The 16,425-nt window shown below is 42.6% G+C and overlaps 2 protein-coding genes across 2 annotated transcripts in view; both read left to right on the top strand.

Annotated features, from left to right (window-relative positions):
* LOC309615922 (uncharacterized protein) overlaps positions 1-16,425 on the top strand; it is a gene marked incomplete at its 5' end in the record, with an annotated part of 457,881 nt that overhangs the window by 62,181 nt on the left and 379,275 nt on the right. The gene's annotated exons all lie outside the window — the stretch shown is intronic.
* Positions 7,448-13,642, top strand: KCTD12 (potassium channel tetramerization domain containing 12). The gene has a single exon (XM_082365995.1). The coding sequence runs from the start codon at positions 7,672-7,674 to the stop codon at positions 8,656-8,658; it is 987 nt and encodes a 328-aa protein (XP_082222121.1). The 5' UTR covers positions 7,448-7,671; the 3' UTR covers positions 8,659-13,642.

Below are 16,425 nucleotides of genomic sequence, written 5' to 3'. Positions count from 1 at the left end.
CATCAGTTCCTGGAGGAAGTCACTCTCTTAGGATTCTGAGGACATCTGGAGTTTTTTAGGCCCCTCCATACAGCACCTCTGCCTATTTCTACCTAGACTTTCTCTCCCAGGTGTTGCCAATGGCAGGCTGAGTTTTTTTTTACCACTTTATTGAGATAATATATCACACAATTCTCCCACTTAAAGTACACAGTTCAATGGTTTTTATTTAGTATATTCACAGACTTGTGCAACCAACACCAGAACCAATTTTAGAACATTTTCATCAACACAAGAGAGAATCCCGCCCCCCCATAAGCAGTCATTCCTCATTCCTGTCACCCCAGTCCCTGGTCACCATTGCTCTGCTTTCTGTCTCCATGGATTTACCTCTTTGGGTCATTTCATAGAAATGGAATCATTCAATACGTGGCCTGTCGTGTCTGGCTTCTTTCAGCGAGACCATGCTTTCAAGGTTCAGCCATCAGGCTGAGTTTTTAGTTAGAGATAAAACTAAGCTATGTTAGTAACTGTCACTTGAGATGCAAAGACTAGGATGAGAAATAAGCTCTGAAATGGAGAGTCCCAAGCTATCTGGATTTTGATTACATCTTCCAACCAAAGAGCAAATTTGTGAGAAATGACTGACTCCTGGGAAGAATGAGGAACTGCAGATGAAATGCTATTGACCCTGGTCCATTATAGATAGTACTGAAGACAGTACTTGGATGACATCCAAGTAAAAGAAATAAAGCTAGGAGGAGAGCAAGGAAAGCACACTCAACAAGAAACTGTTTGGGTTATAGAAGTCAATGGAAACGGGAGTGGGAGGGTAGAGGAAGAAACTTATGTTTATGATGTGTCCGTTATGTGCTGGACAGTGTGAAATGAAATGCTTTATATCATCTAACTTCACAAAAGTCTGATGAAACAGGTGTTTTTGCTCCATTATAAGATAAAGATCTGAAGTTCAGAATATTTAAATAACTTCACCCAGTATCTTAGATTTTAAGTAACAAGGCCAGAAGAAGAACGTAGGTTCATCCGACTCCAATGTGTATGATTTTTCTCATCTATACTTTACTGTAGGAAAAGAAACCTATTTTCTAAAAACAAATCCTATTATGTAATATAAATTTAAAATTTAGCATAGTTTAAGGCCATTTCCCTACTGTGAAATATTATGCATATTTCTGGAAAGCAAACTGGGGAAAGGTGTTTTTCCCCCCCTTAATTATATCAAACAAATGATCTTACAATTACATAAGTAGTTGCCCATTACGTGAAAATGTTTACATACATAGTTACATACGTACACACAGTGAAATATGCAGACCTTCTGGAACCACATATTAAAATCTTTGAAGTTGAATCAGCCTTTCTTCTTTCTGAGTAACCTAAACTCAATGCCATTCAGCTGATTAGGGAATTCCAGGGATGAGATCTTTAAAACCCAGTGTCAAAAGGTGATAGTCTTTACTGATTATCTGATAATCATTACTTTAGTTTCACACTTATGAAAACTGGCTTTGTCCTAATTATTCTCAGGCATCTGGGTGTGTCCTGCAGTGTGGTGCCCTGTATTACAGCCTTATAAAAAGTGATCAACCCAAAATTTGGCATAGGTGTAAATTAATGAAATGATGTTCTTGTGTAAACTAGCCCTGAAGAAAGTTCCCAAACAGATATGCCAAAAGTGGTGGGTGATTCTGACATCTCTCAAATAAGCCTAGAGTCCCCAAGGTGATTATTTTGAGTGCCAGCCCTCATTGGGGGTATTAATGGAGCAGATTTGATAGGGCTGCTAAGGAGTTTGAAGAGCACTGAATGAGGAGTCAGGAAGCATCCATTTGCATCCCAGTACTGCATCCCAGCTACCTGAAAGGCACCACTTGCATTCTGGTGCTACCTGAGAGGCAATGTCAGTCACTAACCTTTCTGAGAGTCTTTCTTCATTTGTGACACTGTTGAATAACATCCTCCAAAACTGTGATCATCAAGTGAACCTGACAATATGAAAGCCCTCAAAACAGTGAAGCACTAGAATAGAATGTGATAACTCATTTATAATTAACCTCTACGTTTAATATCACAATTTGAAACCGAAACCCTCAGATTCACATGAAACATCAGTGATGTTAATAATTAGCCTCTGTCAGAAATTCCAGAATCACCCGTGTGCATGAGGGCCAGTTATTTTTGTGCTCAGTGTGACATCTAACGCCAAAGTAGAATATACTTGTTCAATTTTACAAGCTCCAGAAGACCAGTAGATACTACTTGCTTTTGAATACTAGAACCTAGGTCTCAACAGTTTCCATGGACTCACTTTATCCTAGTCCACAGTAAATGAGATCAGAATAAAACTGAGTAAACATACTACAAACCTGGTGCTTTGTAAACCATAATGGTATTTTAGAGAGCCAGAAGTAAAATCATATATTTATTGTGTGTAGGACTCGGGTGAAGAGTAGGACAACAATGTGTCCATTCTGTCTGTGGGCTCAATGTGTCCTTGGAGATTCTTACTTGAGGCAGGATTGTGCCATTGATAGAAGGAGAAATGAGAGCCAAGGATTTAACTCCTTCCTAATCCTAATTCTTTCACAGCAGCTACTTTGAGTTTCTGGTTACCAATCCTGTAGATCATAAGTCCATGGACGTTAGGACACCATTCTTGTGCCTAGCAGGGCTAAATGGCTGCATTATCTTGGTCATATTACCTAACCTCTCTTTGCCTTGGGCTCATCATCTGTAAAGTGGGGAAAATCATAGAACCTATTTCTTTCCTACATATAAAGCATTCATAGAAGTGTTTTTATATACATAGTTACATACACAATACACACACACAGTATTTAAAAGCACAAATTTTAAAGTTAGACCGCCTGGGTTCAAATCCCAGCTCCACCACTTATTTGCTCTCATGATCTTCTAAAAATCAGGTAATAACAGTACCAACCCCATGGAGTTATCGTGAGGATTAAATGTGCTAAAACTCGTATAGTTCTATTAACTGGGCTGGCACACAGTAAGTGCTATATCAACGCTTGCTATCATATTATTACCTGTTTCCTGGAAAAGCTTCAGATACTGTTTATAAGGATATGGAAATAAAAATTTAAAAATTTCCAACATTATTAATTTTTGTTTCTCTGTTTGGTTCTCTTAGGTATAAAAATCATATAATAGTGATGTTGGAATTTACTTTCTAGACCTAGTATTTCGGCAATGTCCCTCACATAACATTTTCACTCTCTTTTTTAAAGATTAGTTATTGGCATATCTTTTACCAGATCTTCATTAAGATCATTTTACCCCCTGGTTCATTTAAGCTTAATGTTATTTAATCTCTCTGTGTCTAATTCTTTTCTCTCCCTGAATGCAAAAAGTCAATGACTTTTAAAGCCTGCATACAGATAAGATTCACACATATTGGGAGGATGATGAATGAGCTAAACATTTGTTTGGGACAATTTCTGATTCTGTCTCTTCTCCCCTTTCCTCACAGCATTCATTTTAATGTTTCTGCCATTCATTTATTCATTCAGTATTTACTGAGTAGACTTGTCGAGCATGATAGACAGTAGAAAATACTGATTCTGACACTTGAATGGTGTTTTACAGCTTACAGACCGTTTTCACATATATTAGATTTATTCAGTCCTCAGAGGCACTCACTTCATTTCACCCCAGTTCTTCCTCCCCTTTTAACTTTATATTTCTCGTAATCTTCCTCATTCCTTTCTTAAATCTTTGGTGTTCAGAATATTTACTACGTGCATTGGAGGTAGGGTGGGAAGCTGATTGGAAGGCAATAGGTGGGGGAAGAGATACAAATCAGATGAGAATGTAGGTCCAGAGATGTTTCCAATACCCTACACTTTAGGATAAAAGGACAGCTGTCTGTTATGTAAGAAAGTACACAGTCACTTGAAAAGAAACAATGACCATCAACGTATCCATCACTAGAAGCTGGATTGAGATGAGACACAGAGCTCGTGGCTTCCCAAATCCTCCCTTATCCTCTGACAATTAAGCATATTTAACCTATTGAAGAAGCTAAAGAGTTATGGCCCCTCCCTTCCTCTATAAACACTCAGGCCTTTAAGTCCCAGCATTAAAGTTCCCTATTTTATTTCCTCTTGAATTTCATGACACCAACCAGTAGGCAGGAAATAGAACATACAAAATTAACCAGAAAATTATTCCTTCAGTCTCACATCCCGTTTCATTCATTATTATTCCTCTCATGCACAACTGAGACTTCTGTAAGGAAATCCTGATGGCTTCCTGCAGTAGACCAGCCTATAGAGGATGAATACGTTAAGTGATGGAGAATGAAGGTAGTGTCTAGTATGGCTCACATTTGAGCTTGTGCTGATCTCTTCAAGGGTACTCTGGAGATACAAGCAGATGATACAATAGACCAACTTCTACTGTGAGATGTACCAAAATCATTCTTAACCCAGACTCCTTTCACTTGCTTTGCCCTCTGCCTGGAATGTTCTTCCTCCAGAACTTCTCATGGCTTTCTTGCTTATTATTCGGCTCAAATGCCACTTTCGTGGAGAGGCTCCCAGCCAGTCTATATAAACTAGTATCCTTGTACTCAGTCCCTCTATCTCATTTCATAATTTTATTTTCTTCATGGCATTTATCTCTACCTGAAGTAGATTTACTCATCTGTATATTTATTATCTGTCTCCCTCACAAGACTGGAAGCTCCAAGAAAGCAGAGATTATTATTTTTTAACATGTTGCCTAGAACATAGTAGTAGACCTTTAATAAATATTGGTGGAATAAACAAGTGGGAAACAGATATTTATCCAATGTCTATTATATGTCAGTTCTGTTCTAGGCACTGGGGCTGTGGCGATGAATCAAGCAAACCCAAATCTATGATCTCTTGGACTTTATATTCTAATGCGGGGAAACAAACAGTAAACAAATAAAGCAGGGAAATGGATGCTGCTTAGGCGGGGTTGTGCTACATTAAATAGGGTGATCAAGGGAAGGTCTTGCTGCAGAGGTCTGAAGAAGGTGAGAAGGGAGACACCTGAACAAGATGAGGAAGATAAGAGGGGGAGGGGAAGTGAGTCTTTCAGCACAGGGAGCAGGAAGTGCAAAGGCCCTGAGCAAACAGTAGGGGGTGGGGGTACTGTGGTTAAAGCATGGAGCTCCTGGGAGAGTGGCAGGGGATGCGTCTGAGAGGTTCTGGTGGGACAGCTCCAATCTTGTAGAGTATTGTAAGCAATGAAAGTACTTTGGTTTTTACTTTTGGTGAGATGGGAAGCCAATGAGGGGCTTTGGACACAGTGACATGATCTGACTTAGGTTATAATGGGATCCCTCTTTTTGTTCTGGTGATAAAAGACTGTAGGAGGCAAAGGTGGAAGCAGTTAGGAGGCCAATGCAAGAGGTGATGGGTGGCTTGGTCCCGGGTGATGGCAGGGAGGTGGTGAAGCATGTTAATAGCCTGGAAGAATTCTGAAGGCAAAACTGACAGGATTTGCTGATATGATGAACAAAGTAATGATACAAAAATATGTACAGAATTGATATGAAAAAGGCTTTTCTTGGATTTACAAAAAAGAGACTGGTTTCTTTAGGGCTTTGACACTGATATTACAAATAGTAGCCCAGCCGCCTAGAAATTCAGCTTTGGAACTTGGAACTTTTGTGTCAGCTATTATTTATACCAAAGAACAAACAAAAAAAGAGTGGTCAAATATATTCAGTATCACAATCTGTACTTGCAGTTAAGTGAGCTGGTCTGGGGCTTGATCTTATTTCAGTACACTGACATGCATGAGATAACTGTTCAGCAGACATAAACATTTCAAAGTAAAAATGACACACATCCATGAGGAGACTGTAAAGCCCATCGGGTAGTTACACAAAAGGGGAAACATTATCATCAAGAACAAAGATCTCGCCTGATTTATACTGATTGACAGTCTGTACTTCAAACCGATCTGATAACTGCTCAGACTTCTGACCCTTGCCTACCGGGCTACACTGAAAGCTCTGTGGAGTCTATTCCGTCTTACATTATTCCTTTACCCGGCGCGGCCGAATGAATACCTGGTGCACAACCAATAACCATTGACTTGATGATTGCTAAACATTCTTCGCTACCCTCTCTTCCGTCCTCTTTCTGCAGTGCTCAGGAGACTATTTACCAAAGTCAGAGATTAGATAATCACTCACAGACGCGTCATGTCAGAATGTGTTGGGCGTTAGGGCACGTGGAAGGGGCCATCCGAAGCCCCACCCACCTGAGGAGTCAGGGAAGCTTTCCCGGGGGAGGAGACCTGGGTGCTGCATTGTGAAGGGCGAATACGTGTGCGAAGGGAGCAGGAGTTAGAGGACCGGAAGGGATCTAGAGCGGGCCTTCAAATGTACAAGGACCCTGAGACTAGAGGGCACCTGGGAAAGGGCTGAACAGAATGACCCAGGCCCGCGGGAGAGCGGGTGCGCCTGGACCTTTGGGAGGATAAAGACGCAGGGTTTGAAAGGTAGGTTTTCTAAATTATATTTGACCTTCAAACCCTCCGAGTTTCATTGCGCGATTCACCCGGGGCTGGTAGGGCCGCGGAAACGTAGCTTTCCCTTAGGCCTCACAGTACATGCCCCTTCAGCTTGGCCAAAAAGCGGCGGGGGTGGGGGGGTGGGGGGGAAGGTCGCGTCCGCCACTGGGAGGGGAACACGCCCCGAAGTCACTCATTGAACTCACCCAAGTTCCCCTTTTGCCATTTCCTCCAATTCTGAGGTCTCCCAACTAATGAGTTTGCCTTTTTACCCAGAAAATAAACTATGGGAGAGCGTCCTACAGCAGGATACCGAGGTTAGCTTTTTGTTTCTAGGGTTTTTTCGAGGCTACTCGTACGCGCAAACAAAATCTAGCTGCCTCCGGGCCGGGGCGGCCCCACCGCCTCTCCAGATTTTTTGGACTCTCTCTAGAACTTTCAGCAACGAGACGAGCCGCGTGTTTAAAGCGCCACAGTTACAGTGTTTAAAGCGGCTAGTCTCCGGGGGCAGCCAGGCCCTTCCACTCCCCAGGTGGGGGGAGCCGGAAAGTTCAAGTGCTCCTTCCACAGTCTCCGGCTGCAGTTAGGAGGAGGGGGCGCAGTGACTGCCCCTCCAAAGAAGGCTCGTCTTCCGAAGCGGCCAAGCCCAGGTTCTGTCCGCTTTGGAAGAGGAAGAAAGTTGGGCAGGAGCGGGAAGGGGCTAGAGCGCCGGGCGAGGAGGCCGTAGGGAAGTCGGGGCGTCCGGGCGGCGCGCGAGCCTGGGTGGAGCCAGCAGCCCGCCGCGGCATCAGCGTTTCAGATGCAAATCGATTCCCCGCCCCACCACCCCCTCCCGCCCTGGGAGCGAGGCTCCGCCGCTCCGCTGCCGCCCCCGCCTTCTGCTCGCCGCGGCGCCCGGGCGGGCGGCTCTACTTAAGCAGCGCGCGGGCCGCCACCCGGCACTCCCCTGGAGCGCGCGGGCGAGGCGGGAGGAGTGCAGCGGGGCTCGCGGGGGCGCACGGAGGCGCGCTCGCATTGTGCACTCGGCTCCGCGCGGCTCTCGGCGGCAGCGGTGGGCCGGGGCGCAGGGCTGAGCGAGCGTCCGAGAAAGGCGGCGGCGGCGGCTCCGGCGCGCGGCCCGGCTCTCGCTCACTGCCCTAGCCCGGCCACCTCTTGGCCATGGCTCTGGCGGACAGCACTCGTGGACTACCCAACGGGGGTGGTGGTGGCGGCGGCGGCAGCGGCTCCTCGTCGTCCTCGGCTGAGCCGCCGCTCTATCCCGACATCGTGGAGCTGAACGTGGGGGGCCAGGTGTATGTGACCAGGCGCTGCACGGTGGTGTCGGTTCCCGACTCGTTGCTCTGGCGCATGTTCACGCAGCAGCAGCCGCAGGAGCTGGCCCGGGACAGCAAAGGCCGCTTCTTTCTAGACCGAGACGGCTTCCTCTTCCGCTACATCTTGGATTACCTGCGGGACTTGCAGCTCGTGCTGCCTGACTACTTCCCCGAGCGCAGCCGGCTGCAGCGCGAAGCCGAGTACTTCGAGCTGCCGGAGCTCGTGCGCCGCCTCGGGGAGCCCCAGCAGCCCGGCCCCGGGCCGCCGCCGCCGCACTCGCGGCGCGGGGTGCAGAAGGAGGGCTCGCTGGGCGACGAGCTGCTGCCGCTCGGCTACGCGGAGCCTGAGCAGCAGGAGGGCGCCTCGGCTGGGGCGCCGTCGCCCACCCTGGAGGTGGCTAGCCGCAGCCCGTCGGGGGGCGCGGCGGGCCCGCTGCTCACGCCGTCCCAGTCGTTGGACGGCAGCCGACGCTCGGGCTACATCACCATCGGCTACCGCGGCTCCTACACCATCGGGCGGGACGCGCAGGCGGACGCCAAGTTCCGGCGAGTGGCGCGCATCACTGTGTGCGGCAAGACGTCGCTGGCCAAGGAGGTGTTCGGGGACACCCTGAACGAGAGCCGGGACCCCGACCGGCCTCCGGAGCGCTACACCTCGCGCTATTACCTCAAGTTCAACTTCCTGGAGCAGGCCTTCGACAAGCTGTCCGAGTCGGGCTTCCACATGGTGGCGTGCAGTTCCACGGGCACCTGCGCCTTCGCCAGCAGCACCGACCAGAACGAGGACAAGATCTGGACCAGCTACACCGAGTACGTCTTCTGCAGGGAGTGAACTCCCCACACCCTCTTGCGACTCCAGCGCGCGCATTCCCTCTCTTTCTTGCCCGGGAGAGGGCTATAGATTTCCCCTCCCACCCCACGTTCTCCCATTCCCCTGTTCCCCACCTGCAGTAGACCCACTGACCCCTCACTTTAGAACCTGCAGCCACAGGTCCTCTCGGCTTCTTCGTCTTCTCTGGACCCCACTAGAAGAGAGAGCCCAGACGTACCTCTCCACCCCATGCTTCCTCTGCCCCCGGCCTCAAATCACCCCTCCCCCGGATTGTCCTTCAGTCTGGATGTAGTGGGGCAGTGTGGCTACAAAGTCACCGAGTACCTGGGAATGACTGAATTGTTCCGAACCCAACTGGACCCTGTCCAGTGTATAGAAGATTCCTTGAAATCTTCTCAAGCCCTGATGACTCATTCGCGGTTTAAGAGATAGAATTGGTAGCAGTGTCTGCGAATAGTTTTGAAAGGTCATTTATTACGCAGTCTTTTGACCCTCTTTAAAGGTGAAGTTTTAGAAGGCTGAATGGAAGACTCCAGAGCTGGAATTAGGATCCCGCGGAGGCTGTTCAGGGACTATAAATGAATAAAGTTTTGAAAAGTTACAGGTAGAAGTAGGAGAAGAATCTGGTGATGGCATAATGAAGGAGCGTTTGGTTTCCGTGCAAATTTAAAGGTCTTCGCCTGTGGTTTAAACTTGTAGAAAGTTCCCCTCCTGCCTGAAGAGGCACCCTTTCTCCTGGGCTCACCGCCAGAAGCCCTTGGTTCGACTGCTTGGCATGGCAGCCGTTATTGACAAGAGGGGGAAAGAGAGAATGACGGCTCAGGTCGCCGAGCATTGCAGGAGGTCACCTGGCTGTGACTGTAAACGGAGCTGGGTAGTAATGCACGTCGTGGGTATTAAGAAAACCTGTATTATTGCAGTGACTGTCAGTAGGACCTTAGCTCTTAAGCCTTGGGTGGGGTGGGGAGGGAGGAAGGAGGGTAGGAGGGGTGGGAAGGGAGGAGAGGACATACTCATTTATTATTTGAAAGTTGGAAGTTTGTACCGTCCGTCTGAGTACATGCACATTAACAAAATAGCACACAAAAACATGCAAAGCATTTTGTAAAGGTGAATCACAGATCTACTCTTACCTGGCAGTTTATTGAACTAACTGTTTTGCTGATACTTATATAACCTAACCAAAGAGTTACCCAGTAGGGTTTTAGTTTTTGAACTTTATTTTCTTGTTGATTATAAGTCCTGATTTTAAAATCTATTTCCTTGAACAAAATATGTTGATTTGGGTTACTTAGACTTAAGTTCTCTTATTAAAAATCCTTACTGTCTGCAAGCCCAGCCAATTTTGACTTCTGGGCAAACCTGAAAAATGCCACTTCGATGCAGGTTGTTTGAAGTTAAGGTGGAATCTTTTGAATGACAGAGCTGCAGAGAATAGAAGCGCCAAGGGCTGCCATCTGTAGATAGCTGTAAAGTGGAATATTTTTAAATGAAGGCAAATAAGTGCTTAAAAGTGAGCTGAGCAATAAAATGGTGTTCCATGTAAATGCAACTGAAACAGAAGGAGACCTGGTTGCCTTATACCTTTACTCTAACATGGAATAAATCCCCACTGTATATCGTATCTACACTGTAAGTGAAGGGAGATGAATCGTCTTTCATGCTGTGAGGCTCCTTTGGATATTCTGTGATGACGGAGAAGCCTGTCCTTTTTCATTTGTTTCAGCATCATTCTCTTGAAGTAGGTTTTTAAAAGATTTTGTAAGAGTCGTTTTCAGTGTTTAAATTAGCGCTATTTTTTTTCTTCTTTTTAAAAATGAATCTTGTACTGTATCTTACTATATGTCCATAACAGATGTTAAGAATTGGAACAGTTTTATTCTTAGACTCATGTGATCCAATCTGTATATACCATATATAAACATTTTACATGAATCATTTAGTTTTTTAATTAATTTACTAATGCTATAAACGTTCCTGTATTTACCCCCAGTAACTTGCATCAGATGGTGTATATACTAAAGCAACATGTTTCAATGAGTTTCTTATATCCTTGTCTATGGGGAAATTGGGTTAGAAAAAAAATACATAGTTATAAAGCTGAGTTTGCTCCATACTTTTTGCTTGGATATTAGTTGTATACTAATATGTCAATTAACTGTCTGCATAAACCACAGTACCTGTATTTTTAATCCACCAATTCTTTTTTTTTTTTTATTGGGGAAGAGAAAGTTTTGAGGTCTTTTGTTGGAGGTGCCTTTTTAGAAAAGTAAAGTTAGCTTTACAATTACAAAGACCATAATTGTAAGGGAAGCAGAAACATTCAGGAAGTCACATTTGCTTATGTGTTGGGTGTGTTCTCGGACTAGGTAACACATCAGAACCTAGCCCTGTTTCAAGCCTGAAATGATTTAGGAATGTCACTCACTGGCCAAAGGTAAGTGTCACAGAGATTTCTGCACCCTATGTGGTATTCTGTTAGATTGTGCAACAAAAAGCACATAATTGAGAACATCTTGGGACAGATCAAAGCCACTGACGTATGGCAAGACTCCGAGATTCTGATTTGCCTTGTTAAATCTGCTCAACTCCAGGAGTCACGGGAAATTGCTCAAGTTTTGTCTCTGCCACCCAAGTCTTAAAAGTTTTATCTTGTAAAACTTTGAGTTGAACAGTTTCACAGCTTTGTTCGTCCACATCTCACTCCTCCACACATCCTTGCTGCCCTGCAGTACTCCCTAACCCCTGTCATTATCTGAAAGACTGGGAATTGAATGGTTAGAGATGGTAAACCAACCTTTTTTTCTATGATGACTGTCCCCTCTAAAGTTGGAAGTTGATAATACATGAAAAATTCTACCTTAGCCCAAAGTAAAGGCTGGGTAGGAATCTCATTTTTACATTGGGTGGATACTATAACTGAGATAAGATGACTTGGCCTCTGCACTTTTGGGTCCCGTATTCACCATGTGCTCTGAGCCACAGAAGGACCCTTAGTGGTCTACAAAGTGGGCTGGAGTGTTGGTTGTCATCTGTGAGCCTGGAAGAGATATTGAGCGTCCATTTGAGTAAGCTCTCCAAAGACATTCAGTAACCTGGGAGAGTGTCATAAATTATTCAGAAATTATAACTGCATTAATCTGACTCAGTGTAGCATGCATTTACATATGTCATGGCTCTAATTACCATTTGGTTCATAAATACAACTGAGTGACATTAGATTTTAATAACAAATTTAACTTTTTAAAAAAGAATGGTTGACAGTGGTGGTTAAAAAAACAGGTACCATGTTCAATGCTTTTGCACCAAGTGTTTGACATATTGTCTGTTTTTTAAAACATGTAGACTATGAACCATGTTCGTTTTAATTTTTCAAATTGTGTGTTGTGGAAAATATTCCTTGAATGTGTGGGACTTACATTTTTTCCCTTTCAGCACGATTTTTATTCTTGTGTTTTATTTGGTTTTTGTATTGATAGCAAAGTGATAATTTATAATACTAGACAAAATTGTCTTCTCTTTCAAACCAGATCCATATATATATGGAGCCTGTTGCTTTTCTGGGGAAATGCATAATCTGTGAATTCTCAGACAAAATAGGCAACTGGCATGCTCATAACATATTACAATTTTTACTGGAATTTTCCATGGAATGTTATTATTACATTAAAGCCATGTAAGTTGAGGCTTTGATAATTTTTTACTTTTTAAATTATGGTAAATTCTAATCTAATATTCAAAAACATTTTTGTACTCCACATGAAAAGTGATAAATGATAGTGCAGGCATTTAGAACAGTATTGACTGGAGGCATTGAATTCCTTAAGAATTTTTTTTTATAATCTAAATCATAAATACTCAGTTGACTTAAATTTCTAAAATTGTAAACTGAATATTTTTATTGTAAACCTACTAGAGTAAATCCTTTGGAATTTTTTTCTGTTTTTCCTTATTATAACTCATTTAAAAACTGAATTAGTTTTCTTAGATGACCTAAATCTATCTCTTGAGAAATAAATAAGTCTTGTGTTTCCAGTGGCTATAGTACCTAAAATAGGCTTTCCTAGAGCCAGAAACATGCTATGTTGAAGTTAACTTTTCTTTGTCACAATTTTGGATGATAAACATCTAAAAGTATTAATGTTTGAAGACTTCTATTCTCTACTGGGGCCCTTGAAACTAAGATGGAAGAAATTCAACCAGAATATTTACATTAGAGTATAAACTCGTGTGGTAGGAAGCTGAACTAGTTGACCAAGAATTCTTGTCACCTTATACATTTTGTGATTTTTTTCCCAGGTTTTTTTTTTTTTAATTCTAAATGTGTTTTGAGGTATGTGAACATTAATTGTAATGTAAACTATTATACAACTGTCTTTGTGACTTTATAGGCAGGTGAATTTTGCTATTAATATTGAATACAAATGACAATTCATTTATGACCACTCAAACAGCATTTGTGACATTTAATGACAAAGGTTAAAACATCCATTGTGGATATTAATTTTGAAGATGCAAATTATACATTATTTAAATTTTTCTGGGCATCTGAAAAACTCTTACCTGAGAAACAATGTAAGATTCCCACAGAGTTATCTGGGATTATGAAATTGTTGAAAATGTTATATGCTAAGTGATACATATCACTGAGCCATATTCTCAAAATTGAAGGAGAAAGGGAAAAAATCATTATACAATTATCAGGCTTTCTAATGAAACAGAAAGCCAAGAAAAAAAAAAATCCTTTTATATTTTAAAAGCCGAGGAAGTTTTTTCAGACGTGCCCAAACTTTAAGTGAGAATTTCTTCAGCCATCTAAATGCTCTAGAGACTTTGGTTCTCTGTGTTCACAACCAGTTGTATAACAGAAATACTCAATATTGTTTTCCTCCCTGTGTGTGAAGTAATGAATCATTGATTATGTGACTTGTGATGTATTCTTCTATTAAACACTAAAGAATAAAGCATTCACACTTTAATTATTCCTTTTGGCTCTTTGATATGGATTGGCTCAAATACTGGTCTAATTTCATTTAAGGGGTTCTCTGAACACTGGGAATGCTTCCTAAATTGTTGTAGGGCTAATGGCGTCAGAAGGACTCCTCACTGGGTAATTGGCCAGCTGGGCCAGGAATGAATGGGCCTTTTCCCCAGAGTTTACTGTCAAAAACCCCTGTTGTCAAGGTGGTTTGGTCCTCAATGTGGAGGAAAAGTCCTTCACAAACATTTTCTTTGACCACAGTCTTGGCAACAGATGTGAATTACTTTGAACATGGGGGATGTAGGTAGAGATGACCTCTTAAAGTTTGTGGGGAAAAGGAAGTAGACGCTGTGAGATGGGCCTTAATCAAAAGTATAATGCATGAAGATAAAATTCTAAAGAATGTGGGGAGAGGCTCTGCATTTCGGATATAGGGGCTCTTTCCTGAACCATCCTCAGTCACTGATGTCCCCCCTCTCGAAAGAAAGCATAGTGCCTCCCAGGATGAAAAATCACAGAAGTTGGAGCCCGTCACACCAGCCCCGGGCTGCTGGACTGTGGCCCAGGAAGCAGTGAGTCAGGTAGGCAGTGAGGCAGGCTTTGCCCTTCCTCTCTGCTTTTACCTTTACTTCCTCCAGATAGCTTTTGTTTTAGTTTTTGAAAAGTTTATGGTGAAAAATTTAAGCAATATAAGAGTGTGTATCGTAAAAAGTATATCTCCACCCTCCAGTAACCCCTAGTTTTTCCCAGGGATAATCACTAGTGCATCTTTACAGAGACATTACATATAAATGAATGAATATATGAATGAATGAATACATAAATAATTCCCCTCTTTTTTTGTATTCAGTAGAATTTATGCCTATTCCTTGCCTTGCTTTCTTCTCTTAACCACTTATCCTGGAGCTCTTGCAATGCATGCTTGTACACGTAACAATGATCTATCTACCTCATCTTATTTGATGGCTACATGATACTGTGCATGAAATGCCACTGTCTAGATGTGCTGTCATTTATTTTACCAGTCTTTTTTTGATGGGCATTTAAATTTCCAGGTTTTTTAAAAAAATTTCTGCTTCAAAGAGTGCTGTATTGAATATCTTTTTACATAAATGCAAATATATCTGAGTTTTTTGTATGAAGTGATGCCAAGAGAGAAAGCCCCTGGAGGTACTTTTTTCTTCTTTAAGGACTATGGAAATAATAGGATTCATTGGAAGCTCTCAAGGGATTGTGGATGATGGTGGTGTGAAATAACTCTAGAATCATTAGGTATACAAGTGTGAAGTTTTGCATAGCTTTCATATTAAGGAAAAGCCCCCCTCACACACACACACACTCAAAACACACACACTTTTTTTTTTTGATTTCTTTTTTTTTTTAACATCTTTATTGGAGTATAATTGCTTTACAATGGTGTGTTAGTTTCTGCTTTATAACAAAGTGAATCAGTTATATGTATACATATGTTCCCATATCTCTTCCCTCTTGCATCTCCCTTCCTCCCACCCTCCCTATCCCACCCCTCTAGGTGGTCACAAAGCACAGAGCTGATCTCCCTGTGCTATGCGGTTGCTTCCCACTAGCTATCTATTTTACGTTTGGTAGTGTATATATGTCCATGCCACTCTCTCACTTTGTCACATCTTACCCTTCCCCCTCCCCATATCCTCAAGTCCATTCTCTAGTAGGTCTATGTCTTTATTCCCGTCTTGCCACTAGGTTCTTCATGACCTTTTTTTTTTTTTTTCCTTAGATTCCATATACATGTGTTAGCATACGGTATTTGTTTTTTTCTTTCTGACTTACTTCCCTCTGTATGACTGACTCTAACTCCATCCACCTCACTACAAATAACTCCATTTCATTTCTTTTTATGGCTGAGCAATATTCCATTGTATATATGTGCCACATCTTCTTTATCCATTCATCCAATGATGGACACTTAGGTTGCTTCCATGTCCTGGCTATTGTAAATAGAGCTGCAATGAACATTTTGGTACATGACTCTTTTTGAAGTATGGTTTTCTCAGGGTATATGCCCAGTAGTGGGATTGCTGGGTCATATGGTAATTCTATTTTTAGTTTTTTAAGGAACCTCCATACTGTTTTCCATAGTGGCTGTATTGATTTACATTTCCACCAACAGAGCAAGAGGGTTCCCTTTCCTCCACACCCTCTCCAGCATTTGTTGTTTGTAGATTTTCTAATGATGCCCATTCTAACTGGTGTAAGGTGGTACCTCATTGTAGTTTTGATTTGCATTTCTCTAATAATTAATTAGTGATGTTGAGCAGCTTTTCATGTGCCTCTTGGCCATCTGTATGTCTTCTTTGGAGAAATGTCTATTTAGGTCTTCTGCCCATTTTTTAATTGGGTTGTTTGTTTTTTTAATATTGAGCTGCATGAACTGTTTATATATTTTGGAGATTAATCCTTGTCCATTGATTCGTTTGCAAATATTTTCTGCCATTCTGAGGGTTGTCTTTCTGTCTTGTTTATAGTTTCCGTTGCTGTGCAAAAGCTTTTAAGTTTCATTAGGTCCCATTTGTTTATTTTTGTTTTTATTTCCATTACTCTAGGAGGTGGATCAAAAAAGATCTTGCTGTGATTTATGTCAAAGGGTGTTCTTCCTATGATTTCCTCTAAGAGAGTTTTATAGTGTCTGGTCTTACATTTAGGTCTTTAATCCATTTTGAGTTTATTTTTGTGTATGGTGTTAGGGAGTGTTCTAATTTCATTCTTTTACATGTAGCTGTCCAGTTTTCCTAGCACCACTTATTGAA

Source organism: Balaenoptera borealis (genome assembly GCF_965194805.1).
Source record: "Balaenoptera borealis genome assembly, chromosome: 18".
In the NCBI taxonomy this organism is placed as follows: Eukaryota; Metazoa; Chordata; class Mammalia; order Artiodactyla; family Balaenopteridae; genus Balaenoptera; species Balaenoptera borealis.
This window is presented reverse-complemented; position numbering and strand designations above follow the sequence as displayed.

Excerpts from the sequence above, each read along its gene's own strand:
- KCTD12 (XM_082365995.1), top strand. The coding sequence starts at position 7,672 with ATGGCTCTGGCGGACAGCACTCGTGGACTACCCAACGGGGGTGGTGGT.